This window comes from Sorex araneus, chromosome 6 (assembly GCF_027595985.1).
Source record: "Sorex araneus isolate mSorAra2 chromosome 6, mSorAra2.pri, whole genome shotgun sequence".
In the NCBI taxonomy this organism is placed as follows: Eukaryota; Metazoa; Chordata; class Mammalia; order Eulipotyphla; family Soricidae; genus Sorex; species Sorex araneus.
The window spans coordinates 98,261,830-98,289,129 of record NC_073307.1 but is presented as its reverse complement, the minus strand read 5'-3'; the positions used below and the strand labels follow the sequence as shown (position 1 = coordinate 98,289,129).

Here is a 27,300-nt window from a genome sequence, read left to right as displayed (position 1 = left end):
TTGAACTCAGGAATTACTCCTGGTGGTGCTCAAGGGACCATATGGGATGCTGGGAATCAAACCCGGGTCGGTCGCATGCAAGGCAAACCCCCTACCCGCTGTGCTATTGCTCCTGCCCCGGGGTGTGCTGTTTTAGACTTTAAGCAAGAGCAAAAGAAGCCATCCGAGTAGGAAATGGTGGAAGAGACTTTCATGAAAGGGCTTTGGGCATTTCAGTGGCTGGAAATGCTCCCAGGACAGTGAGGCTTACCAGACAGCTAATGAAAGCCTGGTCACATTAATAGAGATAGGGTGTCCTTACGGAAGGAGGTGAAAGCAGGGCCAGGGCTATGGGTTTCTGTGCGAGGTCTCATTCATAGGTTGGGACTGATGACCTAGAGCAGATTGGAGGACCACCTGGCATTGGGCGGAGACAGTGGCCCGAGGCCCTGGGGACCTGCTCCTGCTGAGTTGGTCGAATCTACAGATGTGGACCCAGCTGTGGAAGGACCTGGAAGATTCTGACTCAGTTGTGTCAAGGGTTCTCTCTCGGAGAGGAAGTTCCTCGCCCACAGAGGAGACGGAGCAAGGCTGTGGCCGGGGGTGGAGGGTGGGGGTTAGATCCAGATGGGGTGTGTGATGCTCTCCGCGTCTTCCTGGACTCAGGCGGGACGAGCCCAGAATCTGCTGAGGCCTCTGACTGTGCCCCCCAGGCAATTCCGGAGCCTGCCCGCCCACAGCTGCCCGTACCATGCACTCATACATACACAAATACACACTCATACACACACGCACTCCACACACGCTCACATAACACAAACACTCATTACCACTTTTACACACACTCACAAACACACTCATATATACTCACACACATAAACACACACATACAAACATGCTCACACAACGCTCACATACATAAACACTCATGCACACTCCCATACACACATTCATATACACTCACACACATAAACACATACATATACACACAAGGAGGGCCGATCGGGGATGAGATAGACACTCACACACATACACACACTCGCATTCATACAAATACTCAAATACACTACACATATACACTCACTCACAAGCTCTCAAACACAATACGGTCACAAGCACAATACACTCACTCACAAGCTCTCAAACACAATACGGTCACAAGCACACATACTCACATACACTCACAAACACATTCACAGACTCACACACATGCACACATACATTCACACACAAGCTCACAAACACACACTTACATATATACTCACAACACACACACACACGCACACACACACACACACACACAGAGTGCACCTCCCCAGACATCTATCCTTGACCTAGGGAATCTCTTCAGTAGTGGCGCATATACTCGACTTGCCCGAGGCCCCGGGTTCGATCCTGGCACTGCTTGGTGTAGCCCTGGGGCCCCAGGACTGAACTGGCTCCTGGGGCTTGGCGGAGCCGGTCACCCTGTGTCCCAGAGCCCCCCAGGTGCTGGGCGCTCACATCCGGATCCCCCCAGAACCCCGATGCTTCCTGCAGCCGGCAGGGGCACCCCAGGACAGGCAGCAGCTCTGCTGGAGTCCCCCCCGCGGCCACTCCTGCTGGACAGCGGGACAGAGGTCAGCCCCTAGGGCCCAGAGGGGTAACCCTTCCCCAGGGTGGAAGGGCCTGGGGCCCTGCCCTGTCTCGGTGCTGGGCTTGTGGGGGAACCAGGCGCTTCTGGGGTGGCTTCAGCTGAGCGAGCTGGGAGGGGCAGGGCTGGGAGTTGGCAGCTGCAGGGGTGAGAGGTGAGGCCTGCGGGAGGAGGGCAGAGGTGAGCTGGGGGGCAGGTGCTCTGGGCTCCAATCTGGGGAGCAGGAGCTCCAGCCTGGGGGCTCCATGGGGCTCGCCCAGCCGAGCGCGGGGTCCTGGGGGACGTGGGCAGCTGGCAGAGGGCTCAGAGCCACTGCGATGGCGCGAGAATCAGACCCACGAGTCTCCTAGGTCCAGGGACCCAGCACTGCGGCTATTGGGGGCCTGGGCAGCTCCCCCCGACCTGTGCTGCCCCCCAGCCCCCTGGACGGGCCACATACATGGGCCAGCGCCTCCCCTGTGCTGTCTCTCCAGCCCCGCCCCTGTCCTGGGCCTTGTCCCTAAGGGCAAGGGGCTAAACCAGTTCACAGAGGGACCCCCATCCTGCCCGGTGCCCTGGGGGTCTGAGCCGCTTCCTCTCGCCCCCAGGTGGTCCCCACAGTACGTGAGACCCCTTGCACGCCCCCCACTTCTCAGCCTGTCCTCAGCTGAGAGGCTGATCACTGCCTCTGCGAGGGGGTGGGGAGTCGGCGTGCAGACCGTGTGTAAACTCCGAGGCCGTGTGTCAGCTGGGGGAGCAGGGGTTGGCCACATGGCCCGGAGGTGGGACCCCAGTTGCTTCTGATGCTCCCCACTCTATCATTAGAAAGGAAATCACATAAGAAGTGCATGTTTATGCATGTGCATGTGTGCATACATACATGCATGTATGCACACATATTTGCATGTGTGCGCACATCTGTGCGTGCATATTTGTGTGTATGTGTGCATGCATGTGTGTGCTTGTGCGTGCACATATGTGTATGCATGTGTGTGCATGTGTTGCCTGTGTGTGCCTGTGTGTGTGTCGAGAGGGACATTCTTGTTTCATTCTGTTTGAGGCCTACCTGGCCGTGCTCAGGGTTGACTCCTGGCTCTGAGCTCGTGAGTCAGTGCTGGGGGGCTCAGGAGGCCTGGGGGTACCAGGGATGGAAGCCAGGTTGGCTGCGTGCAGGACAAGTGCCTGTGGGCTGAGTCAGAGGCCGGGTGCCGGGCGCAGGCGGGGTGGGGGCGGGAGCTGTGGGCTGGCACCAACAGGTCCAGCCAGGTCGGCCCCTCCCTGCCCAGCTGGGGTGGGCGGCGTGGCCACCGGACACCTGGCTTCCTCCTGCCCCTCTCTCTCTCTCTCTCTCTCTCTATTTCTCTCTCTCTCTCTCTCTCTCTCTCTCTCTCTCTCTCTCTCTCTCTCTCTCTCGCCGCCCTCCTGCTTCCTGCTGGGCTCTGACCACCAGGGCCTCCTGAGCGGCCTCTGACTTCCGCTGGCCCCAGCCCGGGCCTCCTGCTCTTCATTCCCTGCCCACGCGCAGTCAGGTTCGCGGGGGCCCAGCCCTGGACATTCTCTTACACCCTCTCCCGCCTTCCTTCTCTCCCTCTCCCTCCCCTCCTCTCTCCCTCTTCCCCTCTCTCTCCCTCTCTCCCTCCTCGCTCGCTTGCTCTCTCCAGATCACTAGGCACTGATTCCTAAATAGTTCCTTAGAGCAGGAAATTTTCTGTCTTCCTCCCTCCCTCCCTCCCTCCCTCCCTTCCTTCCTTCCCTCCTTCCTTCCTTCCTTCCTTCCTTCCTTCCTTCCTTCCTTCCTTCCTTCCTTCCTTCTTTCCTTCCTTCCTTCCTCCCTTCCTTCCTCCCTCCCTTCCTTGTTTTGTCGGGGGTCCCACACCCAGCAGTGCTCGGGGCTTACTCCTCCATGGGAGGGGCCCTGTGTAGTGCTAGGAGTTGAACTGGGATCAACCACACACAGAGCAAGTGCGTGTCCTGGGTACTATCTCTCGGGCCTCAATCTCCCCGACCTTAAGACCCTCCACGTAGTCACAACTGCAAAGACCCTTTGACTCCCGCGACGTGTTTTTGCAGGGCCAAGCCCTGCACCCCTTTCCCCCTGGTGACCATGGCGCGAATGAGGCTGTGTGAGAAGCCGGTGACGCCCGGGCCCGTTCTGCCGTGGGCACCTGCTCCCTGCCAGAAGCCTCTGACGAAACCCCTGCCCGCAGCTTCCTGCAGACAAGCGTTTGCAGTCACATAGGGGGAACTTTGTCTTCCCATGTGCCTTATCTTGTTATTATCATTTGGCTTTTGAGCCACAACCCCACGTTTCTTAGGAGCTTTTCCCGGATTAGTGTTCAGGGCCACTGGCGGTGGAGGTCAGGGGTCAGCTCAGTGCCTGACCCGCGCAGGGCACCAGCTATTGACCTGCTGTGTCCCGGCCTCTCCCTCCCGAGGTCTCCGTGGCCTTGGGTGCCCCGCGGGCACTCTCCCCGAGGTCTGTGCCCCTCGAGGCCTTCACCCCGGAAGTGGCTCTCCAGAGCTCCCAGCAGCCGGTCAGCGCTTGCCGGAGAGACAGTACAGTGGCTAGGACCCAGGTTCGATTCCCCGGCTCCCACTGCACTGGGTCCCCCAAGCACTGTCTGGGGTGACCCCCGAGCATAGCCAGGATGTGCTCTGAGCAGAGCGGGGTGCTCCCCCCAAACCAGAGCTGTCCCCGGGGATGTCGTCCTCACTGCCTGCCCTTTCCTGCCGAGGCACTGTGTGTCCTGGGAAATGACGCTCAGGAGTTAATCCACCTGCTCAAGGGGGGCTGCAGAGAAGCGAGAGGCTACTGATGGGGGCATCTGGGTTGCCCGCCCTCCTGCCCCCAGAGCGGCCAGGCTCCCGGCTGTCGGCGCTGCCTCAGTTTCCTCCTCTGCGGAACGGAGGCGGTGAGCCTGCCTCTGGACTCCAGCTTTCCTGGAGCACACCTGGCACCCACCTGGGGGAGGTGCGGCTGCCGGCGAGGAACCTGATTGGCCGGGGCGCCGGCTGGCCGGGCCCTGGGTCGGGCCTGGGCCCCAGGGCCAGGCTGCGCTGGGGCCAGCGACTCAGAGCGCCCGGCCGCGAGCTGGCAGCGTCCCCGCCATGCGCGCCTTCCAGGAGCCGGGCAGCTGGAGCCTGTCGTTCGCGGGCGCCGGGTTCCTGGGGCTCTACCACGTAGGCGCGTGCCAGTGCCTGCAGGAGCGCGCCCCGCAGCTGCTCCGCGGCGCCCGCCGCTTCTACGGCTCGTCCTCGGGCGCGCTCAACGCCGTGGGGCTGGTCTGCGGCAAGTCGGCGGGTGCGAGGGGGCTGCGGGTCCCATGGCCGCGGGAAGGGGCGGGGGGCGTTCCAGCGCCGCGTCCTGCGCCCCGGGACTCTGGGCTGCGCCCTGACCGCCCCGGGAGCAGGACGCACGCACCTTGCCCGCGCGCGCGCGCGCGGGACACCGCCAGGGACGCGCAGCCTCGGGGACCCTGCCGCAGCCCCCTACCCACCCCTGCAGATTTTTGCTGCTCGCAGCTGCTGGGCCTGGTGAAGGAGGTGGAGCGGCTGAGCCTGGGGATCCTGCACCCCGCCTTCTGGCCCGTGGAGCACATCCGGCGGGAGCTGGAGCACCACCTGCCCGCCGACGTGCACATCCAGGCCTCCCAGCGCCTGGGCATCTCGCTCACCCGCTGGCCCGACGGCCAGAACTGCATCATCACCCACTTTGCCAGCCGGGAAGAGGTCATTCAGGTGAGAGGCCTGTGTGCTGCCCGACTCTGACCCCCAGGGTCGGGCCTCATGGCTCAGGGGTCAGCTCAGTGTCTGACCCGCGCAGGGCACCAGATATTGACCTGCTGTGTCCCGGCCTCTCCCTCCCTTCCTATCTGTGGTGGAGGGGCAGGTGGGGGCCCCTGAGGAAGCCTTTCTTCCAGCTGGGGTGCCAACCCAGTCCCCCAGCGCTCTGGGCACTGCTTCATTTTGTCTGGTTTCGGGGTCATGCCTGGCCAGGGGCACCACGTGTTGGGGATCAACTGGGGTTAGCTACATGCAAGTCCTTCACTACCTGTCCTAACTGGCTCCACCTTTCTGGGTCACACCCGACCATGCTCAGGAATCACTCCTGGCGGTGCTCGGGGGACCCTATGGGATGCTGGGGACCGAACCCCGTTGGAGGTGTGCAGGGCAAACGTCCTCCCCGCTGAGCTATCTCTCCCCCTAGCCAGCCCCTTTTGTAAAATAAAAGCTGGGTCCTCCCCCGGGGCCATTGGACCTGGCTCTCAGCCCCTGGGCCGTACCCCCGGGTCCTCCGGGCACTTGGGGCGATGCAGGGCAGTACTCAGTATTAGGTATCAGGTGCCATTCCAGGGCCTGAACCTGGACCAGGAGCGACATAGGCACACATCCTGGCCTTCTAGATGCTTCCATGCTAGGGCCCGGGGTGCAGATAACAACCACACCTGCCAGGATAAATGCTCAGTTCAGCGTGGGATCAACTGAACTGTGGATTCCAGCTTTCCTGCGGCCAGAGAGCCTAGAGCTGGGAAAGGGGGGCGGGGCCCTGCAAGTGGGGCGGGGCCTGACTGGCGGGGGCGTGATCTGCGTGGGGCGGAGCCTGGCAGTGTTGGTGTGGTCTGAAGGGGGCGGGGTCTGACAGGGGCGGGGCTGGCAAGGTGGGGCGGGGCCTGCATGGGGACGTGGTCTGAGTGGGGTCAGGGTCTCTCCCTTCCCCCCAGGTCCCTTCTGAGTGTTCGCGGGTGCCGGCCAGTCCCTTGCTCAGGGCTGGTCCTCGGCTCCCGCGAGGCCACTGCCCGGCACACCGTGGGCTGCGGTGATTTGTCCAACCATGCGGGGAGCAGGGCTCTCTCCTCGCCCCTCCCGGAGCGGGGTCCAGACCGGTCCCGGCAGGTCCCCGTGGCCCTGGAGTCCAGCGTCCAGTTGGATGAGTTTGGTGGAGACCTTTGGCAGCGTGGCACGCCAAGGCTTGTCCCAGCTGCGCTAGCTGCAGTCGCTGGTGGGTGGAGGATCATCCACCCCCGGCCACCTGTGGAGGCCGGGCGTACAGCAGGGAGCCCCGCCCGGCGTGGACAGCGCCCCTGTGGGCAGAGACCGCGTCACGGGTCAGGCCTGATGCTGGGCGCTGTGTCCAGGAAGCTTGTGGAGCCACGTGTGGCGCCTTGGCCAGGACTCCTGGTGACCGGCGAGGGGGTCAGCCCCAGGCACCCATCCGTCTGCTGGGCAACAGTCTGTCCTGTCCAGGCGGGGCCGGCAGGGCCCCGGGCTCTCCACCCTTCTTGCTTTGAGACCGGGTGGGCACCCAGGGTCCCCGCAGGCAGGCTGGGGCCTCACGCCTGTCCCCGTGTCCCCAGGCCCTCATCTGTACCTTGTACATTCCTTTCTACTGCGGGGTGATTCCCCCCGAGTTCCGAGGGGAGGTAAGTGCCCCTGGTGGGTGTGCGGGGTGGGGAGGGGCCCCCGGGCTGCCAGGCTCGCCTACTCCTGGGATGGGGGTCCTGGGGTGCAGCGGCCCCCTGAGCTGCCCCCCCGCCCCTGCGCAGCGCTACATCGACGGGGCCCTGAGCAACAACCTGCCCTACTCGGACTGCAGCCGCACCATCACCGTGTCCCCCTTCCGCGGCACCGTAGACATCTGCCCGCAGAGCCTCTCGGCCAGTGTCCACGAGCTCCAGGCCTTCCAGGCCTGCTTCCAGATCTCGTCCAGGAACTTGGAGCAGGGCGTCTACGCCCTCCTGCCCCCCAGCCCTGAGGTAGGGGCGGTGGGTTCCCGGGAGAGGGTCGGCCAGCGCCTGGGGGGGTCTGGGGGTCTCCGAGCTGTGGGGGGCCCTGAGGGTGCAGGCAGGGCGGGGTGGGCTCCTTGTGGTCCTGTGTCAGCAGGTGGTGGCCGACTGCTGCAGGCAAGGCTATCTGGACGCTCTGAGGTTCCTGGAGAGACGCGGTAGGTGGCGCTGCTGTCCAGGGGTCCTCAGCCCGCTCCTCTCTCCTCCACACCTGCTCTGTGCCTGGCCGAGAGCCAGCGAGGAACCACATGTGGGATGCTCGGGGCTGCGGGGGTCGTGCAGGGCACTGGGTTCAGCTTAGGAGGGTGGGACAGGTCAGGAGGCCTTCCTGGAGGAGGCGACAGATATGCAGGCTTTCACCTAGTCATGGAAACTCTGGACAGGTGAACACCAGAAAGATTGCTCTAGAGAAGGGAGGAGAGATGAGCAGAGTCAGGGACTGAGACGTGAGATGTGTGTGTGTGTGTGTGTGTGTGTGTGTGTGTGTGAGAGAGAGAGAGAGAGAGAGACAGACAGACAGACAGAGAGACAGAGACAGAGACAGAGAGAGGCAAGGGAGAGAGAAAGTGGGTGGTGTGAGGATGGGAGTGTGCAGGTTCGAGGGGGACATGGGTGTGAGTGTGGGTGTAGTGGGGTGTCGGTGAGAATGGGAAGGTGAGTGTGAGTGGATTTGAGTGTGAGCGTGTGAGCGGGTATGTATGAAAGTGTGAGTGTGAGTCACGTGCGTAGGTATGAGTAAATGTGAGTAAAGTGAGGGATTGTCAGTGGGTGTGAGTGTGAGTGGGTGTGTGTGGGTGTGAGTGGGTTTGAGTGGGTGTGAGTGGGTGTGAGTGGGTTTGAGTGGGTGTGAGTGGGTGTGAGTGGGTTTGAGTGGGTGTGAGTGGGTGTGTAAGTATGTGAGTGGGTGGGTGTGGGTTTGAGTGGGTGTGAGTGGGTGTGAGTGGGTGTGTGAGTGGGTGTGAGTGGGTGTGTGTGGGTGTGAGTGGGTTTGAGTGGGTGTGAGTGGGTGTGTGAGTATGTGAGTGGGTGGGTGTGGGTGTGAGTGGGTGTGAGTGGATGTGAATGGGTGTGTGAGTGTGTGTGGGTGTGAGTGGGTGTGAGTGGGTGTGTGTGTGAGTGGGTGTAAGTGGGTGTGTGAGTGGGTGTGAGTGGGTGTGAGTGGGTGTGGGTGTGAGTGGGTGTGTGAGTGGGTGGGTGTGAGTGGGTGTGTGAGTGGGTGTGAGTGGGTGTGAGCGTGAGTGGGAGTGAGCGCGTGTGAGCGGGGCAGCGGGCAGCGCCCAGTCCAGGAGCTGCGGCCATGGTCCCCCTCCCCGCCAGGTCTCACCCAGGAGCGGGTGCTGTGGACGCTGGTGTGTGAGGCGCCCCCAGGGGCCAGCGAGACCCAAGACCCGAAGACCGGCCTGTGCCTCGACTGGACGGTGCCCAACGTGCGTGTGGCGGACGTGCCCGACTTCCAGAAACTGTCCCCGGAGCTGGAGGCCGGTACTGCCCTTGGCTCCTCCCCGAGGGGCGGCCTGGCGGGGCGCGGGGCGGGGGCGGGCTCGCCCACCGTGTCCGGATGCAGAGATTCGCGTGGGCGGGGCGGGCGGGGTCTCGCCCAAGAAAGCCAGGCTGGTGCCCACGGAGCCGGGAAGGGCACAGGGAGGTGCTCCAGGGGCTTCTGCGCCAGACAATGGGCAGAGGCGGAAACCCTGCACAGAGAGGTTGAGTGACTGGCCGCAGGTTGCACAGCGACCCCGAGGAGAGAAGACGAGGGTTGGCGGGTGCCCTGACTACTCTCACTGGCCCAGTGGGGGACCCTGGCCCCGCGGGCCCGCACTGTCCAGAGCAGGTCACTAAGGCGCTCGGGAGGGGGGGCCTCCACACTCCTGCCTGGAGCCCTCCGGAACCTTCCAGACTGGGCTGTGAGAGGCGGCGGGCTGAGCGGGGCTGGCACGGCGTCTCTCCCCAGCGCTGCGGAGAGCCTGCGTGCGGGACCCCGCGCCCTGGGCCCGCTTCTGCCGCTCGGTGCCCGGGCAGGCACTTACCTACCTGCTGCTGCCCTGCACGCTGCCCCTGCAGTACATCTACTTCCGGGGCAAAAGGTGAGGGCCCGGGGGTGGGAAGGCTGGGGGCCAGGGGTGCCGGCCCCGGTGGCCCGCGGCGGGAGGGAGTGGGTAGGCCCGGCCCCTGGCCCAGGGTCTGGGGGTCCGGGTTGGGGAAGGTCGATGCCCCCCACCCCCGGGCCGGCCCTGTCCTGTCAGCAGCTGGCTCCGGCCTGGGGCTGGGCTGGGCTGGGCAGCTCACTCGCCCCACCGCGAGGCTGCGCCTGGTAGGAGATCCCGGAAATGGTCCTCGCCAGCCCCGGCTGTGCCCGCTGAACCCTGCACGGCAGCTCTCCCCGCCCATACCTGGAGAGCTCATGAGCTGGCACAGCTCAGGCCAGGTGCTCTCTGGTCAGGGAAGGCTGCCTGGAGGAAGCAGCTTTCGAGCTGGAGCTGGAAGGATGGGGAGGAGGACAGCAGGCAAAGAGGCTTCCCCTTCCCTGGGTGGGAGCTGCATGTGCAAAGAGCCTGGGGCATCTAGAAGGAGGGAGTGGGAGCTGCATGTGCAAAGGGCCTGGGGTAGCTAGAGGGAGAGAACAAGGCTTATTGGAGGAACAGAAAGAAAAAGGAAGGCCCAGTGTGACGAGGTCCTCACATCACCCTGGGTCTGGGCGCTGTGAGGCAGGGAGCCTGGCAGGGGCTAGGCACATGGGGCTTGGTGTTAAGGCAGAGCTTTTGCACACGAGGACTGAGTTCCATCCTGGCACCACAAAAAAAAATTAAATAAAAAAAATCTCTCTTTTTTTTGTTTTGTTTTTGGGTCACACCCAGCAATGCACAGGGGTTATGGAAAAAAAAAAGAGGTCATTTCTTTTTTTTACTTAAAATATTTTTGTTTTGGGGGGTGGGCTATGCTCAGGGCTGACTCCTGGCTCTGGGCTCAGGGGTCACTCCTGGTGGGTCTTAGGGATACTGGGATATGGGATACTGGGATTCGAACCCGGGTCGGCCGCGTGCAAGGCAAACCCCCTCCCCGCTGTGCTATCACTCCAGCCCCAAGACCTCTCTGAAAGCTGCATCCCAGGGCTGGAGCGATGGTGCAGCGGCAGGTGCCCACCCTGCACGTATCTGACCTGGGTTCGGTCCCAGGCACCCCTTAGGGCCCCGAGCACTGCCGGATGTGTCCAGACCACGGGGGCTTTAGGCTCCAGCCCCACCCACTGCTGGGGGGTAAGGGAGGGAGAGGGGAGGCCCCGTGGTGAGCAGAGAGGGGGGCGGGCGGGCGACTCGGGAGTCCCCAGGAAGGGCAGCTGGGGTGGGGCTGGGCGGACCCCCGGGCCCTGCTTGCCCTCCCGGGCTTTGCCCGGGCCCGGAAGCCCCTCGTGGCGTGGCTTAGCCTCGCTGCCCCGCAGGCTGGTGCTGTGGCTGCCGCAGATGCCCGCTGACCTGTGCTGGGTCCAGGACCAGCTCCGGAGTGCGGCCGCCCTGGCCTGCGCCCAGATGAGGGAGCAGCTGCTCGGCCCGGCCAGGTGAGTGGACAGGAGGGGCTTCGGGGCGCTCGGCCCGGGCCACAGCTGTCCTGCCTCTGTGCCAGCGCCCCGTCCACCCACGGCACCGTCCCTGGAATCTGCACCCCCGGGACCCCCTGCCCCAGGACAGAGTCCCCCTGCCCAGACACGCCCACAAGACGCCCCCGGCCTGTGCGGGGTCCAGTGCGTCCCCCCCAGGTGTCCCCCCAGCCTGTGCGGGGTCCAGTGTGTCCTCCCCCAGACGTCCCCCCGGCCTGTGCGGGGTCTGGGTTGGGGCTGATCATCCCACTCTCTGTTTTTTTTTTTTTTGCTTTTTGGGTCACACCCGGCGATGCACAGGGGTCACTCCTGGCTCTGCACTCAGGAGTCACTCCTGGCGGTGCTCAGGGGACCATATGGGATGCTGGGAATCAAACCCGGGTCGGCTGTGTGCAAGGCAAACGCCCTACCTGCTGTGCTATTGCTCCAGCCCCCCGTCCCACTCTCTGGACAGAGCTGTTCTCCCCACCCCTGGGGCTTCTCCACGGACATCAGCACCGTGCTCTTGGGGTGGGCACCCCGAAGCTTCCTGCCTCTCCCCTGCAAAGCCCTGGAAGGGTCATGGGGAGGGTGCCCAGGGCGGCCGGGCACCTCGGCCCGGCTCTGAGCCCCCTCACGGCGTCTGCTTCCTCCCCAGCCCGCCAGCTGCCAGCCCCCTCCCGCCCGGGTCAGCCCCCACCGCCGCCGGGGACGTGGCACAGGAGCAGAGAGCCGGGCATCAGGCCTGCGCGACCCCGTGACTGGCTCAGTGGCCCCCGTCTCAGCCCATCCGCGTGGCCGACTCCTCCCCCAGGTCCCCCTGCTCGTCCTCCATGCTCGAGGCTGGGGGGGGGGCCTTGCTGGGGGCTTCTGTCTCGGGAAGGGACCTAGACGCTGTGTTTCTGGAGAGATCCGGGGGCTGACGTGCGGGCACTCAGGGCGGGCCGCTGGCACAGCTTTGTGGAGCAGAGAGTGGGGCCCAGCCTTGGGGGTCCTCCCCATGGCCTCTCTCTGTCCTGCACCAGCTCTCAGGGGCCACCCCCACCCGTTCGTCTTCTTGTCTTCCATGGGGTGCAGCCAGCGGGACACCCTGAGGTGTGAGAGAGGCTTTGAAACGCCAGGACCCCAACGCTGGGGTCGCGCGAGCCCCCACATGGCCCCTCTCCTCCCCACCCCTTTCAGCCTCCCGCTCTGTGGGTCCGGGATGGGGTGGGGGGGCTCCTGAGTCCGTCACTGCGCTTCTTGTTCTCAGAGCACAGTCCCCTGCTGAACCGCGGAAGGCCCTCAGGAGGGGAGGGGTGCAGAGAAAGGGGGGCCGGGAATAATAGCAGCTGCCTGAGATGGTGGGGTCGCCCCTCCCTTCTCCCTGTGCCTCCTGACCTCAGACCCGGTCATGCCCACCAGCAGGACGCTTGCTGGTGCTCGAAGATCATAACTGCTTTCCGGTGGAAGGCGTCTGCCGGGAATAGGCTTCCAGACAGTTCTTGCGTCTTAGCGGCGGTGATGAACTACAGATGAATGAAATGAGAGACTCCGAGAGGTTTCCAGAATCTTGCAGAATCACGCAGGAGGGAAGGGTGGGTGGGCATCAACGGAGCTGGAGTTACAGTGATTGATTGTGGGTGATTTTCCTGCACAACTCCTCCTACTTCTGTGTATGTTCGATTTTCCTTAATAAAGAAGCAATTCAGGGGCTGGAGCGATAGCACAGCGGGGAGGGCATTTGCCTTGCACGCGGCCAACCCAGGTTCGATTCCCAGAATCCCCTAGGGTCCCCTGAGCACCACCAGGGGTGATTCCTGAGTGTAGAGCCAGGAGTGACCCCTGTGCATCGCCGGGTGTGACCCAAAAAGAAAAAAAAAAACAAAGAATAAAGAAAGAAGCAATTCATCTTTACAAAGTTATAGTACATGCACAAAAAGGAGGCCAGGGCAGAACTTTTATTTATTTATTTATTATAATTTTTTATTTTATAAAGTAGTTCACAGTATTTGAACATTTGAACATTCAAGCACCAATCCCAGCACCATGACACCTTCCCACCACCCATATTTCGGGTGTTTCCATCTCGAACCCCAATCCCTGCCCCAAAGCAGAACCGAAATAATGCATTTTCTATTGCTTGCAGGATGGAACTTTTAACCAGGGGTTGGGCGTCCCTGGGGCTTTGGGGGATTCTGGTTCTGCGGAGTAATGCGCTCTGGTGTGCTGAGTGTTTTCAGCACCACGGACAGCGACCCGCTTTCCCTGGAGCCACTGCGGGAGATTCTGGCGGGAAGCGTATGCAGGCGTCTCTCTCCCTGGCCTGAAAGCCACCCAGTGCCAACACTCCTCAGAGAGGGAGGAGATTCCTCAGACCCTCCAACCCCCAGCCCCGTGCTTCGCCCTGGAGGGCTTACTCCAGACTCTCTGTTCAGGAATTACTCCTGGCAGGGCTTGGGGAACCCTAAGGGGTGCCTGGGATTGAACCCGGGCAGCCCATGGCCACGGCTAGTGCCCCGCCTGGTATAATAAGGCTCCAGTTCAGATTTAGCAGCTTTTTTTTGTAGTTTCCTTCAGATTCTCTAGAAAAGGGTTTTTCCTCAGGTATTCATTCAGAAGAGAAAAAAAATCTATGGAAAAGTTATAAGAAGGAACCAGAGCGATAGTACAGCATGTTGGGCATTTGTCTTGGACACAGCCCACCCGGGTTTGTTCCCTGGCACCCCAGATGGTCCTCCAAGGCCCCCAGGAATGGTCCCAGAGCCAGGGGTAAACTGAGCACCGCCGACTGTGGCCTCAAAGTTTAAAAATATATTACAAGTAATACAACTGTAAAGAAAGCCCCACTCAAAAAAAAAAAAATCCAGGGGCTGGAGTGATAGCACAGCGGGTAGGGTGTTTGCCTTGCACACGGCCAACCCGAGTTTGAATCCCAGCATCCCATATAGTCCCCTGAGCACCGCCAGGGGTGGTTCCTGAGTGCAGAGTCAGGAGTAACTCCTGTGCATCACAAGGTGTGACCCAAAAAGCAAAAAAATCCATCTTCTAGTTCCCCAAATATGGGAACGGAAAAAGGAATTTAAATAATGCCGTTTGTACCACACCCCTAAAGCATTAATCTAAGGAAGTTACGGGCAAGGTAACTTTTGAAGAGTAAAAGCTACAAAAAGTCTTGAAGAGTAAAAGCTACAAAACACTCCTGTTTTGTGTCACGGGGAATTAAATTTACTAATCTGCCTCCCTGAAAATAGACTGTCTTGGATTCTGGGGTGGGATCAGGAATTACTCCTGTCAGTGCTCTGGGGGCCTATGGGATGCTGGGGATTGAACCCGGGTCGGCCACGTGCAAGGCAAACGCCCTCCCCGCTGTGCTCTGGCTCTAGCCCCATAATCTCAAGATTCTTAAAAAGCAGCTGAGGGCTCCAGAGGGGGCACAGTGAGGAGGGCACTGCCCTGGCATTCAGCTGACCCGGGTTCGATCTCCAGCACCCCGTAGAGCCCCAAGCTCACTTGGAGTGCCCCCCAAAAACCAAACTAAAACGGGTGGTAGGATGGCATCAGTCTCCCGCCCGCTGCGTCCGTGCACCCTTTGCTGGGCGGCATATCTGAGAGTGTGGGCTGCAGTGACGCCTCGTCCTGGAGGGCGGCTGGAGGGGGCAGTGCTGGGGGCTGAGCCCACACCCAGAAGGTCATGCTCAACGACACACGATGCACTGCGGGTGGCGAACACGGAGCAAGAGCGTGCTGGGGTGCGGGCGAGGGACAGCCCTGGGTGCTGCCCTTGTCCCCAGCCCCGGCCAGGGGCCGTCCATGTCCCTCACCCATGTTCCCCTCTGCGTACTCTTCTGTCGGAGTTGTTACTGGCCATTGCAGAGGGCAAGCCACGGTTTCCAGCACTCTGGAGGGTGCCCTGGCACCGGGGGCCCAGGCCCCTCCCCGGACGCCCCTCCCCTGCCCCAGCCAGCGGGCCTCCCGGCTCTGGGTTCACTACTGTCCCCGAGCTCGCCTGCCAATGGACTCGTGCCGGCGCCATCGTTCCCGGCTAGATTTTGCTCCCGTTTCCCATTTTCCACTGTAAGGTTTACTTGGTGAGCTGCACAGAGAGTTTTGCTTTTTGTTTTTTGTTTTGAATCATCTCTGTGTATAAGACAGGCAGTTGTTCGAACAGGTCGGTTTACTCTATCCTGCTCCCATGGGCTCTGGCTCGAGTCCCACGTGGCTCCGCAAGGCATGGACTCTTTCTGATCTGGCTGATACGCAAACTCCTTTTTGACCTACCCTCATAACTAAAGACTTTTAATGTTATTTATTTGTTTATTTGGGGGGGGGGAACATGCTCTGTGCTCAGGAATCACCCCTGGCTAGGGGTTCGGGGACACGGTGGGATGCTGGGGACCAAACCCGGGTTGGCCGCGAGCAAGGCAGTTGCCTGACCTGCTGTGCTATGGCTCCAGCCCCAACAACACAAAATAAATTTAAGCTTCTCTTATGCATTCTCTGCTTCACCCTGGAGTCAGTCTTCTCTCCAAGAACCCCCAATTTATTTTTTGAGTGGAAAGGATTCCGAGGCCCATATCGGGTGTGCCCAGGATTACTGGAACCCACCGTTTAAAGGCTTCACGGGCAGAGATAAGAAAAAGACCATTATAAAAGATGCCCCCTGGTCCACACCCCCGCGTGCAGCGGCGGAGCTGTGAGCCTGCCCGGCTGCATCTCGAGCCTCAGCTCGCCGCCTGCGTGCCAGGACCTAATTGTCCTCAATAATGTCCCTGGCCACCAGCCTGCAGCCCTGCGCGTCTCCTCCCTCGCCGATGACCCCGGGCCGGGCCGGAGAGAGCAGATCCCCGCCCCCCCGCCCGCCCTCTCCACCAGCACCCACCGGTCCCTCAGTGGACAGAGCTGGACTTGGCGCCCTCCCCTGCCCAGAACACCGCTCCGAAGGGCGTCCGAAATCCTCTGGAATCCTCGGTTGCTCCCAAGCGTGGCCCGCCTGAGAGAGACCTTAACTGTGTATTTATTTGATTTGGGGGCCACACCCGGAGGTGCTCAGGGATGCTCTTGGGATGCCCGGGGGTGGAACCCGGATGGGCCACGCGCAAGTCGAGTGCCCCATCCTCCTGGGCCCTGGCTCTGGCCCCAGAAACACCGTGGGAAATGCGGACTTGGGGGGAGCGCGTGCCCCGAGGCCGGGGATCCAGGCGCACACTTCCTGGAGCCCCGGTCACTCCCCGCAGCAGCGGGGGTTTGCGGAGGGGCCCGGGTTTGCAGGTCGGTCAGGGGAGCCCGAGAACGGGAACGGGGCTCAGCGCGGGGCGGGGGGCGGGGGGCGGGCGGGTGCCCGCGCGCGCACGCGCGCGCGCGCGCGGAGCCCCCGGGGGCCCGTGACGTCACGGGGCGCGGCGCGGGGCGGGGCCATGACGTCACGCCCGGCGGGCGGCGCCGTGACGTCACGCCTGCGGAGCCGCCGCGCGGCGTGCGGGGCGCGGGCGCGGGCGCGGACGGGCCGGAGCGGGCGGGCGGCATGGCGGAGAGCGAGGCCGAGACGCCCAGCACGCCGGGCGAGTTCGAGAGCAAATACTTCGAGTTCCACGGCGTGCGGCTGCCGCCCTTCTGCCGCGGGAAGATGGAGGAGATCGCCAACTTCCCGGTGCGGCCCAGCGACGTGTGGATCGTCACCTACCCCAAGTCCGGTGAGCGCCGCGCCGCCCCGCCCGCGTGGACGCGCCGCCCGCCCGCGTGGACGCGGCTCCCCCGCCCGCGTGGACGCGGCGCCCAGCCCGGTAGACGCGATCCCCCACCCGGGTAGACGCGATCCCCCACCCCGCCCGCGTAGACGCGACCCCCTGCCCGGGTAGACGCGACCCCCTCCCCGGGTAGACGCGACTCCCCCCCCGCCCGCGTAGACGCGGCACCCCCGTCCGCCCGCGTAGACGCGTCACCCCCGCCCGGCTGGGTGGGGGCGGGGGCTTCAGCGCGGCCAGGGGCGCCGGGGTCGCCCTCGCCCCCGCCGGCCGCCCACCCGGTGCCCGCTGCAGCGGGGGCGGCGCGCGTTCGGGGCGATCCAGGCCTTCGGAGACGCGCGCGCGCGGGATTGGGGGCCCTGCTGGACAGCGCCCGGCGCTGCGCTCCGGAGCCTCCCGGGCCACTGTCCGGCTGTCCGGCGGGCTGTGTGACCTTGGGCACGCGCTCAGCCTCTCTGGTTCCGGACCCGGCTGTGCCCGGCCCGGTTCCTGCCTGGGCACGGGTGCGGGGGAGGGGGGCCTGGCCGCAGGGCCCGGGGCAGGGGTCAGGCAGGACCCCGGGGGAGGTGGGGGCCGAGGGGGAAGGCGGGTTGCGGCCCCCATGCCCGGCTCCGCATCGGGACCCGCCGGGAAGTGGCTCGGCCAAGGTCACTCGGCCTTGGCGGGCCGGCAGCGCGGGTGGGCACTGCCCCCCCTGCTGCCCTGCGGGCGGGGGTGCCAGGCCGCGCTCTGCGGGCGCCGCCGGCTGGGCCGCGGCCAGAGCTGGTGCCAGGCCGGCGGGAAGTTGGCCGGGGAAGGGCAGCTCGGCGCAGTGTGGCCCGGAGGCAGGGGGCGCAGGGACCCCCGCCCAGGGCACCTGGGGGCGTCCCCGCCGCTGTGTCCCCCGGGAAAGAGTCTGCGGGTGCCCGAGGTGGCGGGTGCGGGAGCGGCTCTGTGCCACCCCGTGTGGACACGGACACGTGTCCGCCGCGAGGGCGGCTCCCGGGCTGAGCAGGGCCTTGCTGGGCCCCGGCCGGGCAGGAGCGGGTGTGAGCATGTCCCGGGCACACGTGTCCAGGCGTGTTTGTAAACTCGCTCTGAGTGGACAGCCCGCACTTGCCACCCGCCAGCAGCCCTGCTGTCCCGGGCCCCGGCCCTGTCCCCCGCGCCCCCTCCTGCCCCTCCACGCCCGAGCCCCGGTGCTGTCCTGTCGGGGGCGTGTGTGCGGCCACCCCGGCCGGTGTGTCTCCCTGGGCTCTGCGTCCAGCCTGGCTGTCTGGGGACTGGCTGTCCCCTGTACTGGGAGCGCCAGCGGCGCCCAGCTCAGGGGCGCTGGGCTGGGCCCGGCGGCCCCACAGTGCTGAGCTGGGCCTGGCGGTCGCCCTGCTGTCCACCCTGCTGTCCGCCCAGCACTGCCCAAGGCCTTTCCCTCAGAGGATCCGCCAGCCCCGGGGAGGCGCATGGACGAGTCAGGGCCACACTAGGGTCCGAGGGAGTCTCGGCCTGCTGACTCTCAGAGGGAAGAGCCTGTGTGAGGGGAGTGAGTGCAAGTGAGGGAGAGAGAGAGCGAGAGTGTGAGGGAGAGTGTGTGAGGGAGAGTGTGAGGGAGAGAGTGAAGGAGAGTGTGAGGGAGGGTGTGAGGGAGGGTGTGAGGGAGAGTGAGGGAGAGTGTGAGAGGGAGAGAGAGTGAGGGAGAGTGTGTGAGGGAGAGAGAGTGTGAGGGAGAATGTGAGGGAGAGAGAGTGTGAGGGAGAATGTGAGGGAGTGTAAGGGAGAGTGTGTGAGAGTGTGTGAGGGAGGGTGAGGGAGAGTGAGGGAGAGTGTGAGGGAGAGTGAGGGAGAGTGTGAGGGAGAGTGGGTGAGGGAGAGTGTGAGGGAGAGTGTGTGAGGGAGAGAGAGTGAGGGAGAGTGATGGAGAGTGTGAGGGAGAGTGTGAGGGAGAGTGAGGAAGAGTGTGAGGGAGAGTGTGAGGGAAAGTGTGTGAGGGAGAGTGTGTGAGGGAGAGAGAGTGTGAGGGAGAATGTGAGGGAGTGTGAGGGAGAGTGTGTGAGGGAGGGTGAGGGAGAGTGTGAGGGAGAGTGTGTGAGGAAGAGAGAGCGTGAAGGAGAGTGTGAGGGAGAGTGTGTGAGGGAGAGTGTGTGAGGGAGGGTGAGGGAGGGTGTGAGTATGGGTGTGTGAGTATGAGTATGTGTATGAATGTGGGAGTGTGATTGTGTGTGAGTGTGTGTGAGAGTATGTGTATGACAGTGTACCTGTGAGTGTATGTGAGCGGTTGTGGGTGTGAGTGTGAATGCTTTGAGTGTGCGTGTGTGTTTGGGAGTGGTTGTGTGAGTGTGATGTGTTTGAGTGGGAGTGGATGTGTGTGAGTATGTGTGCAAGTGTGTGTTTGCATGAGTGCGCATGTGAGTGGTTGTGTGTGTGTGTGTGCGCATGAGTGTGTGTGTGTGTGTGTTGGGGACTCACCCAGGAACCTCCTCAGGTGTCTGCAGCCGAGGCAGATGCCCCCCTGGGCCCCTCCCCCGCTGTCCCTCAGGCAGGTCCCCCGGGTGCTGCGGGCACTGTGGGCTTTGCCTGGTGGCGGCCCCGGGCTCTGGCACCCGCATGCTGTGCGGGTCTCTGGTCCCGGGGGCGTGGCCAGGCTGTGGGTGCGCAGCTGGGCTGGGGTGTCCTGTGGCAGTGTCCGGGCAGCCTGGAGTTAGGGCCTGGGGTCTCAGTGGGTGGTACTCCCAGGGCAGTGCTCCGAAGCGCGTGGTGAGGGTCCAGGCCTGCGCGTCTCCTGCATGTGTGAACCCCCCAACCCCAGCCCCTGGGCGGGCCAAGCAGGGGGCCTGGAAGGGAGTGGGGGTCAGCCCCGTGTGCCCGCCCAGGGCGTGGGTGTAGCCCAGCTGCAGGGTCCCGCCCCCTCCCACCCCGCTGCTTGCAGCTTCCCCTGGGCCATGGCGTTGGCAGGATTGTTCTAACCCGGTCTCCACCGGGGCATAACCTCAGCCTGCAGGGGAGCTTTCTTATGTGAGTCTACCCTGGCTCGAGTTTTCAGCAGCGTCCATACGGCCAGGTTCCTTCTGGCGTGAGTCTACACTGGCAGCAGTGTTCCAGCAGGGTCTACACGGCCAGGTTCCTTCTGGCATGAGTCTACACTGGCAGCAGTGTTTCAGCAGGGTCTACACGGCCAGGTTCCTCTGGCATGTGTCTGCATGGGGTTCTAGCAGGGTCTACATGGCCAGGTTCCTTCTGGTGCGTCTACACTGGCAGCAGTGTTCTAGCAGGGTCTACACGGCCATGTTCCTTCTGGTGCGTCTACACTGTGTTCCAGCATAGTGTACAGGGCCAGGTGCGTGGGTCTGCTGGTGGCCAGGCGCTGGCGTGTGCCGGGGCGGGCGTGGTCGCTGTGGCCCCTGGCCCCCGGCCCGACCCTGGCACCTGAGCCCGGCCGTCCGCAGGCACGAGCCTGCTGCAGGAGGTGGTGTACCTGGTCAGCCAGGGCGCGGACCCCGACGAGATCGGCCTCATGAACATCGACGAGCAGCTCCCGGTGCTCGAGTACCCGCAGCCCGGCCTGGACATCCTCAAGGTGGGCGGGGGCGGGCGGGGGGCTCGGGGCGGGGACACGGGGGGGGGCTCAGGGTTGGGGAGACTCAGGGTGCAAGGACTCGAGGGGGGGACCCTTGGGGGATGGGGGGCCCGGGTGGGCACTCGGGGTCCGGGGGAGCGGGCAGGGGGGACGGGCCTGCGCCCACGGGGGCAGCCCAGGGCCTCGGGTGGACCGGGGGGTCTGTGCTGTCAGAAGTACAGACTCGCCCCCGGTCCCGTGCTCTCGGGGTGCCCCCACCCCTGCCCCAGCCCCACAGGGCCCAGCGCCGGCCTTGGGGGACGGGGAGGGACGTGTCCAGGGGCTGGTCCACAGCTGGGGGTCGTTCCCGCAGAGGCGGGGGGGCAGAGGTGGTGTGTGCCCACTGCCGTGCCCCCCCCCGCCCTGGCAGGGCCCAGGGGGCCGAGTGGGCTGTAGGAATGGTCAGGCTCCCCAAGGGCCCCTGGCCCTGATGCCCGGCTCTGACCCACAGGAGCTGACGTCCCCGCGGCTCATCAAGAGCCACCTCCCCTACCGCTTCCTGCCCTCCGACCTACACGACGGTGACTCCAAGGTGACCCCCGACCCCCCCCCTGCACACCCCCCCTTGCACCCCTGCCTGCCCGCTGCCGGCTCCCAGCCCTGCCAGGTCCCCCCCACGTGGGCGGGGGCGTGGGGGCAGCCGCGGGCGGGGGCGCACGCTCACGGCCGTGCCCGCAGGTCATCTACATGGCCCGCAACCCCAAGGACCTGGTAGTGTCCTACTACCAGTTCCACCGCTCCCTGCGCACCATGAGCTACCGCGGCACCTTCCAGGAGTTCTGCCGGCGCTTCATGAACGACAAGCGTGAGTGTGACAGCCCTGGGCGCTGGACAGGGGGTGGCCGTTGTCCCGGGAGCTGGACGGCGGGGTCGCCATGGGCCCTGGAGCTGGACAGGGGGTGGCGGGGCAGTGGGGTGGGGGAGGGTCCCCTGTAGCCCGTCGGAGCTGGGGGCACTGGTGGGACCTGAGGTTGGGGCCCGCTGCAGCCCCGAGGGTCCCCCCTGGCTGCAGAGGCTCGAGGGCGGAGGCAGTTTTGCAGCTGGAGGCCCCTCGGGGCCTGGCCAGGTGCAGCCCTGAAACACAGGGGCAGCAGCGTCCTCGTCCCGCCCGGGGGCCACTCGGAGTGCAGGGACAGCAGGCACTTGGCCTGGCCCTGGTGCTGCCCCCGGGGAGAGTGGGCGGGACTCCGGCTGACGGCTGGGCCCCGCCTTGGTGCTCCTCTGTCCGCATCAGAGGAGACGGTTCTGGGAATGGCACCCCCCGCTTTGCCTTGGGGGTGGGCTTGGGGGTCTCCGCCTGCAGAAGGTCATCCCAGTCTAGTGCCCAGGGCAGCCTCGGGCCTCTGTGGGCTTCCTCCCTGCAGGGCTGAGGCCTCCCAGGGGTGGGCTGTGGGGGTTGTGGGGGTGGAGGTGGGGGTGAGGGGGTATGGGTGTGGAGGTGTGAAGAGTGGGGTGTAGGGGTGGGGTGTGGAGGTGGGGGTGAGGGGGTGTGGGTGTGGAGGTGTGGAGGGTGGGGTGTAGGGGTGGGGGCTGGAGGTGGGGGTGTGGGGGTGTGGGGGTGGAGGTGTGGAGGGTGGGGTGTAGGGGTGGGGGTGGAGGTGGGGGTGTGGGGGTGTGGGGGTGGAGGTGTGGAGGGTGGGGTGTAGGGGTGGGGGTGGAGGTGGGGGTGAGGGGGTGTGAGTGTGGAGGTTTGGAGGGTGGGGTGTAAGGGTCGGGGTGGAGGTGGGGGTGAGGGGGTGTGGGTGTGGAGGGTGGGGTGTAGGGGTGGAGGTGGGGGTGAGGGGGTGGAGGTGTGGAGGTGTGGAGGGTGGGGTGTGGGGGTGGAGGTATATAGGGTGGGGTGTAGGGGTGGGGTGTGGAGGTGTGGAGGGTGGGGTGTGGGCTGTAAGGGTGAGATGTGTGTTTGAGGGGGTGTAAGGGCTGAGGGTGTGGAGGTGCGGGGTGTAGGGCGGGTGTGGGGTGTAGGGGTGGGGGGTGGGGGGTGGGGGGTGTAGGCTCTCTGGGCCCTTAGCTCTAAGGCAGGCTGCAGCCGCCTGCTGTCTGTCCAGGCACTGACCGGCACAGCCTCTGGTCCAGCCGCAGTGACTGGACAGGAGTGGTCACCTCCACCCTGGCCTGTGGGAGGTGGAGGGCTGGGGCACGGCCCTGGCGACCCTGCCCGGAATCTCCCCCTCCCAGTCTCTGCCAGTCGGTTGGTGGGAGGGGGCGGGAGAGAACAGCGGCCAGCGGTCAGTGTTGTGTCGCCCCCTGCTGGCCGGCCGTGAGGCTGCCTGGTGCCTGCTTACCGCCTCTTAGACTAGGGGTGGGGGGTGGGGGGCGCAGGCGGGACAGACCCTGCGGGGCCAGTGCTGACCCTGCCCGCCCACACGCCTGCCCTCTCTGTGCCCAGCTGTCCAGCTGGGGCCCCTGCCTCGCGGCCAGGAAGCTCGCCCAGGCAGTGACCCGCCATGCCCCGTCCCTTCCGCCACGCAGGGCAGCCGGCTGGGATCCCAGCTCCCGCTGAGGCTCGGGGAGAGGCATCTGGGTGGGGACAGCGCTGGCCGCGGGCACTGCCCCGTGTCCGCCCAGCACGGTCTCCTGGGAGCCGCGTCACCCTCACCCCGCACCCCTCACCCCGTCTCATGCTCTTCCGGGAAAACACTCGTTTTCAGTGTGATTGGGTCTGCACACATGCACACACGTGCACACACTCATGCATACACATGCACACATATGTGCACACACAAGAATGTCACGGGTCAGAAGAGCGGTGAAGCTGGGAGCGATGCTCTTACACCTTGGTTAGTGCCACAGGGAGAGAACAGGGGCTGGGGCGGGCGACAGCACGGGTGGGACAGCGCTTGTCTAGTGTGTGGCATCCTGGGTTCAATCCCGGGCCCCTGTATGGTTCCCTGAGCACTGCCAGGAGGAAGCCCCGAGCACAGAGCAAGGAGTCAGCCCCAAGCACAGTGCCAGGAGTCAGCCCTGAGCACAGAGTCAGGAGTGAGCCCCGAGCACAGAGCCGGGAGTGAGCCCTGAGCACAGAGCGAGGAGTGAGCTCTGAGCACAGAGCCAGGAGTCAGCCCTGAGCACAGAGTCAGGAGTGAGCCCTAAGCACAGAGCCGGGAGTGAGCCCCGAGCACAGAGCCAGGAGTCAACCCTGAGCACAGAGCTGGGAGTGAGCCCCGAGCACAAAGCCGGGAGTCAACCCTGAGCACAGAGCCGGGAGTGAGCCCTGAGCACAGAGCCACGAGTCAGCCCCAAGCACAGAGCTGGGAGTGTGCCCTGAGCACCGCCAGGTGTGACTCAAACAACAACAAAACAAGGGGCTGAGGTGGGCGGATCCCGGGGTCAGGCTCCGCATGTGGGGGCAGTGGGAAGCATTCTGGAAGCTTCCACGGGAAGTTTTCATTTTCTCCTGGGGGAGGGCTCTCAGCAGTGCGCCGGGCCCAGGGCCCCGGCCAGCGCCTCTCAGCCCGCGGGGCGGGTGGTTCAGAGCGAGGGTCCGAGATCGGGGTGCGGCCTGGGGCCCCCCGGCATCCCGGGAGCTCGGACTCCAGGGCCGACCCTGCGGCGCCCCCGGCCCGTCTCCTGTCCCGGCGGGCGCGGGGCTGCAAGCGTCGCCGCCTGGGCCCGGGTTCGGGGCTGAGCCCAGATGCAGGTCCTGCTCGGGGGGCTGCTGCAGGGAGGAGGCCGGGTGGGCGCCCCCACGCTCACGCCCTGGCCATCCCCGTGTCCCCGCAGTGGGCTACGGGTCCTGGTTTGAGCACGTGCAGGAGTTCTGGGAGCACCGCACCGACTCCAACGTGCTGTTTCTCAAGTACGAAGACATGCACCGGGTGAGAGCCGCCCCGCCCCGCCCCACCCCTGCCCTGCCCTGCCCTGCCCCGCCCCGCCCCTGCCTCGCCCCGCCCCTGCCTCGCCCCTGCCCCGCCCCTGACTCGCCCCTGACTCGCCCCCTGCCCCTGCCCTGCGGTTACCGCCCCACCCTGCCTCGCCCCTGCCCTTCAGCTACCGCCCCACCCCTGCGGCTACCGCCCCGCCCACGCAGCTGTGGCGCTAACTCCAACCCCCGCCACCCCCCACGTGCAGTGCACTCCCAGCGCGGCTCCACCCCTGGGCCCTGGTCTCTCAGAGGCGGGTTTGCCACCTAGACCCTCTTTCCCTGTCACCGGACCCAAACGCCGGGGACCGCTCAGGGCTGTGGGCAGCACCCCCGTGCACACGCGTACACACGCACGTGCATCCAGGTGCACACATGTGCACACACCCATGTGCATCCATGCATACACCCAGAGCACCCACATGCAGATACATTCACGCACTCACACCCATATCCACGTGTGCTCCTACACACTCAGGTATGCACATATGCATCTGTGTGCACACCCACCCAGGCCCACACCCACACGCGCACACGTGTGCATGCGTACACGGGTCCACACCCATACACGCACACGTGTGCATGCTCACACAGGCCCACACCCACACGCGCATACATGTGTATGTTCACACGGGCCCACACCCACAGGTGCATACTCGCGTGCATACGCCCTGTACACAACCCCCTTACACGCGTGCCCCTGCTCACGCGTCTCTGGGCCTGTATGGGAATGGTGCCTGATGTGGCCTCCAGGGGGCGCCGTCGCCCCGAGCCAGAGCAGCTCCTCCTGCTTGTGCCGAGGGCAGGCCAGGGGGCTTCGCGGGGACCCCAGGGGCTTTTACTGGTACCCACCCACTGACCTTGATTTCAGCCCACGGCGCTGCAGGGAGGGCTGCCTGCTCCCTGCCCGCCCCCCGCCCCGCCCCCGTGAGGACAGCCGCACCCTGACGCCCCCGCCCCGCCCCTGCTCTCGCCCCCAGGACCTGGTCACCATGGTGGAGCAGCTGGCGCGGTTCCTGGGGGTGGCGTGTGACAAGGCGCAGCTGGAGTCGCTGATCGAGCACTGCCACCAGCTGGTGGACCAGTGCTGCAACGCCGAGGCCCTGCCCGTGGGCCGGGGTACGCTCTCCAGCCCGCGCGGGCACCCTGGCCCGGGCCGCGCCTCTTAGGGACGTGCAGGGGTGGCCCCACCCCAGACCCCGGGCTGCTCTGGGGTTCCGAGCACCTCGCAGCGGGCCCCGGTGTGCCCTCGTCCTGGTGCTTCCTGGACTGCAGCTGCTCGCTGGGGGGAGGGACGGTGCCCACCCGAGCCAGCACCCCTGGCTGAAGGTTTGGAGCTTTCTCTGGAGGGGAGGGTGGCTCGGAGGGGAGGGCTGGGTCCCCCCCCTTCCCCCCCGCAGGGCCAGGCAGACCAGGATACGGCCCCAGCCCCGCCACCCGCCCCCGACGCCTCATTTAACGTTGATTTGCTCTTTTTCAGTTTTGCTTTGCCGTGTTTTGTTGCCCATGGCCGCGCCTCCTCCCACACCCCTCCGCGCTCGGGGCCGGGGTGCCCGTCGCGCCTCCCGATGTCTCTGCCCGCCATTGTCACCTCGGTTTGGCTTTATTTCCGTTCTCCGGTTTTGTTTTCTTTTAGCACATTGCCTCTTTGCTCGGAAGACCTGCTTGCGTGCGTGGGGCGCGGGTGGCGGCCGTGGGGCCTAGCTCTGCCCCGGCGCAGCCTCAGTGGCACTGCCCTCCCCCCAGCCCGCCCGCAGGTGGGTGACCCTCTGCCAGCGCTCGGCCGCCCCGGCCCAGCCAGATAACCATGAGACCCGACCGAGGCGTCGGATGGCCTGGAGCAGGGGGGGGTGTCTCGGGGTCTCGAGTGGCCAGTGTCTGGTGTCAGGGACATCCACGTGGGCCCCCCATTGTCCCAGCAGCTTCCAGATGGTCCCCTCGTCATGGGGGCGGGGCAGCGACGAGGCTCCCCCTTAGCCCCACCGCGGGGTCCCCACATGGCTTCAGCGAGCTGTCGTCTGGGGTGGGGCTCCCCAGGCAGTGGTGGGACCACGCAGAGGTGCTGGGGAGACGTGCTCCCGGGCAGGAGTTGGGATCCCCACTCCCACCATCTCTTCCTGGCCGCCCTGTCCTCCCCCAGACCCACCGACAGCCGTGTGCATGAGTGGGGGCAGGGATCATGCCTGGTGGGGTGGGCACCAGAGGGCAGGGCCCAGCACTGGGTGCCGAGGGGGACGGGGGTCTCAGGCAGGAGCGCCCCCACTCTCTGACAGGCCTTAAAAATCCCCCCGAGGGGTCCGGGGACCCAGTGCTGCTTGTTAGAAAGAAGGCCGTGGTCTGGTAGAGGCCAGCTCCCGCTTTCAAGTTCCCCAGAAGTAAATGACGCTGCGGGGAGACACTGGGCCGTGAGCGAGTGGGGGGGTGTGCCGCCCCCCCAGGTCTTCATCCTGCAGGTTGGGGTGCCGGGGACCCAGCACGGACACAGGGCAGGACACAGCCCGCAAGCCTCAGCTCCCCACCCCGTATGCTGCTCCCCAGCCCTCACCCCCAGTAGACAGGACAGGGACACCAGGCCAGCCAGACTGGGACTGGCGTCTTGGGGTCCCCTTGGTTCTGGTGCGGGGTTCTTCCTGTGGGCGTGGCCTCACGTTCAGGGGCGGGGCTTGTGTCTCTGGGGGCGGAGTTCTGTCTGTGGGCGTGGCCTCACACTCGGGGCGGGGGTTGTGTTTGGGGTGGGGCTCTACCCATGGGCGGGGTTTGTGCCGAGGGGCGGGGCCTGCTCAGGTCCAGCATCGTCTGTTGCAGGCCGCGTGGGGCTGTGGAAGGACATCTTCACCGTGTCCATGAACGAGAAGTTCGACCTGGTGTACAAGCAGAAGATGGGCAAGTGCGACGTCGCCTTCGACTTCTGCTTGTAGGCGCCGCCTCGCCCCTGCATGCCCGCCCATGCTCCGCTCGCCCCCGTGTCCTGTGCGCACCTGTCACTGTGGACACGCTGGCCACTGCCCCGGGTCGCAGGAGGGCCCGGGAGGCGGCGGCGGCCCCCAGCTCTGCTCCCCAGCGGGTGCGGGTGACCCGTGCGCGTGTCTGTGCCCACCGCGAACGCCCGTCTCAGCCCCTCGGCACTGCTGGGACCTCAGCGCTTTGCACCGGAAACCTGAATAAATGTCCGTCAACCAAA

The 27,300-nt window shown here is 65.0% G+C and overlaps 2 protein-coding genes across 7 annotated transcripts; both read left to right on the top strand.

Moving 5' to 3' along the window:
• The first annotated feature begins 4,609 nt into the window (after positions 1–4,609).
• On the top strand, positions 4,610–12,505 carry PNPLA5 (patatin like phospholipase domain containing 5). Of its 5 annotated transcripts, none has more exons than XR_008630707.1 (10): positions 4,610–4,892; positions 5,097–5,329; positions 6,946–7,011; positions 7,135–7,344; positions 7,472–7,532; positions 8,692–8,856; positions 9,326–9,458; positions 10,811–10,927; positions 11,604–11,759; positions 12,353–12,505. XR_008630707.1 is itself a non-coding variant. In XM_004610741.2 (9 exons), the coding sequence occupies exons 1-9, from the start codon at positions 4,700–4,702 to the stop codon at positions 11,704–11,706; spliced, it is 1,281 nt and encodes a 426-aa protein (XP_004610798.1). In that variant the 5' UTR covers positions 4,610–4,699; the 3' UTR covers positions 11,707–12,505. The 5 variants fall into 5 exon arrangements, 2 of the variants coding, with proteins under 2 accessions (XP_004610798.1, XP_054998274.1); XR_008630708.1 differs by having other exon boundaries at positions 12,350–12,505; XR_008630709.1 differs by lacking the exon at positions 6,946–7,011.
• Positions 12,506–16,379: 3,874 nt separating this feature from the next.
• SULT4A1 (sulfotransferase family 4A member 1) lies at positions 16,380–27,300 on the top strand. 2 transcript variants are annotated; one of them, XR_008630726.1, is made up of 8 exons: positions 16,380–16,617; positions 20,088–20,218; positions 20,709–20,789; positions 20,936–21,062; positions 23,981–24,075; positions 25,100–25,238; positions 25,756–25,876; positions 26,925–27,300. XR_008630726.1 is itself a non-coding variant. In XM_055142583.1 (7 exons), exons 1-7 carry the CDS (start codon positions 16,449–16,451, stop codon positions 27,035–27,037), a joined length of 855 nt encoding a protein of 284 aa, XP_054998558.1. In that variant the 5' UTR covers positions 16,384–16,448; the 3' UTR covers positions 27,038–27,300. The 2 variants fall into 2 exon arrangements, 1 of the variants encoding a protein (XP_054998558.1); XM_055142583.1 differs by lacking the exon at positions 25,756–25,876 and having other exon boundaries at positions 16,384–16,617.